The sequence below is a fragment of the Cannabis sativa genome, chromosome 8 (genome assembly GCF_029168945.1).
Source record: "Cannabis sativa cultivar Pink pepper isolate KNU-18-1 chromosome 8, ASM2916894v1, whole genome shotgun sequence".
In the NCBI taxonomy this organism is placed as follows: Eukaryota; Viridiplantae; Streptophyta; class Magnoliopsida; order Rosales; family Cannabaceae; genus Cannabis; species Cannabis sativa.
The window spans coordinates 16,007,383-16,012,061 of record NC_083608.1 but is presented as its reverse complement, the minus strand read 5'-3'; the positions used below and the strand labels follow the sequence as shown (position 1 = coordinate 16,012,061).

Here is a 4,679-nt window from a genome sequence, read left to right as displayed (position 1 = left end):
TCGCATATCTGATTCTAGCTCCCAGGTGGCTTCTTCCACCTTACTGTTTCTCCAGAGAACCTTGACCAACGCTATGGTCTTATTCCGAAGGACTTTATCCTTTCTATCCAGGATCTGCACTGGCTGTTCCTCATAGGACATATCTGACTGAAGCTGAAGGCTCTCATAACTGATTATATGAGAGGGGTCTGAAACGTATTTTCTCAACATTGAGACATGAAATACGTTGTGCACTGCTGATAAAGCTGGAGGCAATGCTAACCGATATGCCACTTGACCTATCTTCTCGAGAATCTCGAAAGGTCCTGTAAATCTAGGGCATAACTTGCCTCTTTTCCCGAAACGTTTAATCCCCTTCATCGGAGATACTCGCAAAAACACATGGTCCCCTACTCGGAACTCAACATCTCGACGTTTCGGATCTGCGTAACTCTTCTGTCTGCTCTGGGAGGCAAGCATTCTAGCTTTAATCTTCTCTATTGCCTCATTGGTCCGCTGAACTGACTCCGGACCTAGGTATTTCCTCTCCCCTGTCTCATCCCAGTGGATAGGGGATCTGCACTTCCTACCGTACAACAGTTCATAGGGTGCCATTCCTATCGTACTCTGATAACTGTTGTTATATGAGAACTCTACTAACGGTAGGTATTTATTCCATGAACCCTCAAAGTCCATAACACAGGCTCTCAGCATGTCCTCCAATATCTGAATTGTCCTTTCGGACTGACCATCTGTCTGAGGATGGAATGTTGTACTGAATTTTAGCTTTGTACCCATTGCCCGTTGCAAACTTTGCCAAAATTTGGAGGTGAATTTCGGATCCCTGTCCGAAACTATAGACTTCGGTACCCCGTGAAGTCTCACTATCTCCCTGACATATAACTCTGCCAACTGATCCACTGTAAACGTCGTTCTGACCGGCAGAAAATGAGCAGATTTCGTAAATCGGTCCACCACTACCCAGATGGAATCATACATACCCGTGGTCCTAGGTAACCCGACCACAAAATCCATAGTAATATCCTCCCATTTCCATTCTGGTAGGGTTAGAGGCTGCAACAACCCTGCTGGTCTCTGATGTTCAGCCTTGATCTGCTGACATGTGAGGCATCTCGATACGAATTCTACCAAATTCTTCTTCATACCGTTCCACCAGAAGTACGGTTTCAAGTCTTGGTACATCTTGGTGGTGCCGGGATGCAGAATACGGGGTAGAATGAGCCTCCTCAAAGATCTCGTTCCTCAAGTCCACCTTTGTTCGGGACGCAAACCCTGGCTTTATACAAAAGCATCCCACTATCTGACACTGAAAAGTCCTTGGCTTGACCAGCCAATACCTCATCTCGGATCTTCACTAACTCCGGATCTGTCGTCTGAGCAACTTTTATTCTTTCTAACAGATCAGATTGCAGCGTTAAGTTGTGTAGCTGACCTACCACAAACTCAATGCTGGACCTGACCATATCCTCTGCTAGCTGAGGTGAGATCTGAACCATGCTAGCCACTTGCCCGGGACCCTTTCTACTCAGGGCGTCGGCCACTACATTGGCTTTCCCGGGATGGTAAAGAATCTCACAATCATAATCCTTCACTAGTTCCAACCAACGCCTCTGCCTCATGTTCAAATCTTTCTGAGTAAAGAAATACTTGAGACTCTTATGGTCGGTATAGATCTCGCACTTCTCGCCATACAAGTAATGCCGCCAAATCTTCAGTGCAAAAACCACTGCGGCCAATTCTAAATCATGAGTCGGGTATCGCTGTTCATAGTCCTTTAACTGACGGGAGGCATAAGCGATAACCCGATCGGCTTGCATCAATACGCACCCCAAACCCTGTTTGGATGCGTCACAATAGACCACGAACTTCTCCTCGTCCGAAGGCAAAGCTAGTACCGGAGCAGTAATCAACCTCTGTTTCAGCTCCTGAAAACTAGCTTCGCATTTATCTGACCAGATAAATCGCTGATTCTTCTTTGTAAGCTCGGTTAGGGGCATTGAAATTTTGGAGAACCCCTCCACGAACCTACGGTAATACCCAGCTAATCCCAAAAAGCTTCTGATCTCTGTCACTGTCTTCGGTCTCGGCCAATCCCTGACGGATTCGATCTTCCCGGGATCCACCTTGATCCCATCTTTACTCACTATGTGCCCTAGGAAGGACACCTGAGACAACCAGAACTCACATTTCTTGAACTTGGCGTAGAGTCTATGTTCTCGAAGTCGTTGCAGTACCATCTGAAGATGTAACTCATGCTCCTCTTCTGACTGAGAGTACACGAGGATGTCGTCGATAAACACAATTACACAGATATCGAGGAAATCCTTGAATACTCTATTCATCAGGTCCATGAATGCTGCAGGAGCATTGGTTAGTCCGAATGACATAACCAGGAACTCGTAGTGTCCATACCTAGTGCGGAAAGCCGTCTTTGGAATGTCCTCCTCTCGGATCCTCAACTGATGATAACCCGAACGGAGATCAATCTTAGAAAAGACCGTCTTCCCCTGAAGCTGATCGAACAAGTCATCGATCCTAGGTAATGGATATTTATTCTTCACCGTCAGCTTGTTCAACTCTCTGTAGTCGATGCACATCCTCATAGAGCCATCCTTCTTCTTCACGAACAAAACCGGGGCTCCCCAAGGTGACACACTGGGCCGAATGAACCCTATGTCAAGCAACCCCTGGAGCTGAATCTTTAACTCCTTAAGTTCAGCTGGAGCCATCCTATACGGGGCTTTAGAAACCGGATCCACCCCTGGTGCCAAGTCAATCACGAAGTCAATCTCCCGCTGAGGTGGTAACCCTGGAAGTTCTTCGGGAAAAACGTCCAAAAATTCCCGAACCACGCTGATGTCCTCTGGCCGAATGGTGTCTGGCCGAGTGGTGTCCACCACCACGGCCAGAAACCCTAAGCACCCACCGTGCAATAATTCTCTCGCTGACACAGCCGAGATCACCGGGATCCGAGATCCCTGAACCGAACCCACAAATACAAACGGTTCTTCACTTTCTGGTTGGAAGACCACCATCTTCCTCTTGCAATCAATGCTCGCCGAATATTTAGATAGGAAATCCATTCCTAAAATAATATCAAATTCGACTAAGCTCATCTCTATCAGATCAGCGCTCAACTCTCTACCATCTATCCTGATCGGCATAGACCTAATCCACCTATTGGAGATAACCAATTCTCCGCCAGGTAACAGGGTTCCAAACCCTGACTCATATCTATCAAAGGGTCTACCCAACTTACTAAAGACTCTGGCCGCCACATAAGAACGTGTAGCCCCAGAATCAAACAGCACTGAATAAAACGAGTCGTTAATAAGAATCTGACCTGTAACAACTGATGGGCTGGCATCTGCATCAGCCTGCGTGATCGCGAATACCCTGGCTGGAGTGGGTATCGCTGGAGCTCTCGGTGCCTCTGGCCGGAGCTGGGGACATTCCCTCTTGAAGTGCCCGGGCATGCCACAATGGAAGCATCCCTGCCCCTTGCACTCTCCCCGATGATGCCTCTTGCAGATAGGGCACTCGGGATAGGAGAAGCGAGTCTCATTACCACCAGGACGACTCCCTCTGTTCTGGTTCCCCCGGAACCTCTTGTTCTGACTCGAGCCGCCGGAAGCAGTGGGTGCCCTCTTCCTCTGATCAATGGCCGAACCACTACTCCCCCTGCTGAAGCCTGATGCAGGAGGGGTAGGAGCTCCGCCACCAACCGGAGTACTAGCTGACTCTGACATGCACCCCACTGCGCCCTCAGCTCGCAGTGCCTTCTCCACCATCTGAGCGTAGGTGGTGCTGTCGTCAGTGGTAATCATCAGGTCATGCCTGATCTTGGGATTCAACCCGTCCAGATACTTCTCCTTTCTGCTGAAGTCGGTCGGCACAATACCCGAGGCTAACCTCGCCAACCGGTCAAACTGAGTTGTATACTCAGTGACACTCATGTTCTCCCGCTGGGTCAGGTGAACGAATTCCTTTCTCTTGGCGCTTCTAACCGCCTCGTTGTAGTACTTCGCGTTGAAAAGTTCCTGGAACCTCTCCCAAGTCATGGTGGTGACATCGTGAATCTGAGACACCATGTCCCACCATACCAGGGCATCCTCCTGGAACTGAAATGTGGCGCACACCACTCTGTCGTTGCCGGTGACACCCATAAAGTTCAAGATTCTGGTGATCACCGTAAGCCACTGCTCGGCTTTCGACACATCTGGACCTCCCAGGAATACCGGAGGTGCTTGCTTCCGGAACCGCTCATATAAAGGTTCCAATCTGTGGGCCGCCACTACCATCTCGGCACAGGCGGCGAGGGGCGAGTGCGGCGGAACTACGGCACTTTGGGCTGCAGGAGCACCCTGCTGTCTCAACCTCTGAATCTCGAGGTCTTGCTCTTCGATCCTGGCTTGCATCTCCGCAAACCGCAACTCCCAGTTCGGGGCTCCCTGATCGGCTGGGGGAGCCTGGGCAGCCTGTGGCGGGTTCTCATCACCCCGACCACGAGCCCTGCCTCGGGGACCTCTACCTCGGCCCCTAGCAGGTGGGGGAAACCGAGCTCCCTCTCCCTGATTCGACCCCACTGAGTTGCCTCGACTCCTGGTAGTCCGCCTGGCGTCCATCTAGCTAGAACCGCCTGCGAAACCAAGAGTTGGCATATCAGGTCGTATTCAGGG

General features: G+C 50.1%; 2 protein-coding genes across 2 annotated transcripts; both read right to left on the bottom strand.

Annotated features, from left to right (window-relative positions):
• Positions 1-1,226: 1,226 nt before the first annotated feature.
• Positions 1,227-2,388, bottom strand: LOC133030428 (uncharacterized mitochondrial protein AtMg00860-like). Its single transcript, XM_061103167.1, has 2 exons — positions 1,709-2,388; positions 1,227-1,276 (listed from the first exon to the last, which is right to left on the bottom strand). The coding sequence occupies exons 1-2, from the start codon at positions 2,385-2,387 to the stop codon at positions 1,227-1,229; spliced, it is 729 nt and encodes a 242-aa protein (XP_060959150.1). The 5' UTR covers position 2,388.
• A 17-nt stretch (positions 2,389-2,405) lies between these two features.
• Positions 2,406-4,285, bottom strand: LOC133030177 (uncharacterized; the record flags this gene model as incomplete). Its single annotated transcript, XM_061102458.1, has 1 exon — positions 2,406-4,285. A coding segment is annotated over exon 1 (1,761 nt), but the record flags the coding sequence as incomplete, so codon positions are not given.
• Between the last annotated feature and the right edge of the window lie 394 nt (positions 4,286-4,679).

Bases quoted from the DNA above. Each gene is read 5' to 3' on its own strand.
- LOC133030428 (XM_061103167.1), bottom strand. From the start codon at position 2,387: ATGTCATTCGGACTAACCAATGCTCCTGCAGCATTCATGGACCTGATG. The intron at 1,277-1,708 runs TTTGGCGGCATT...TTTTGTATAAAG, and splicing joins AGTGGTTTTTGCACTGAAGA to CCAGGGTTTGCGTCCCGAAC.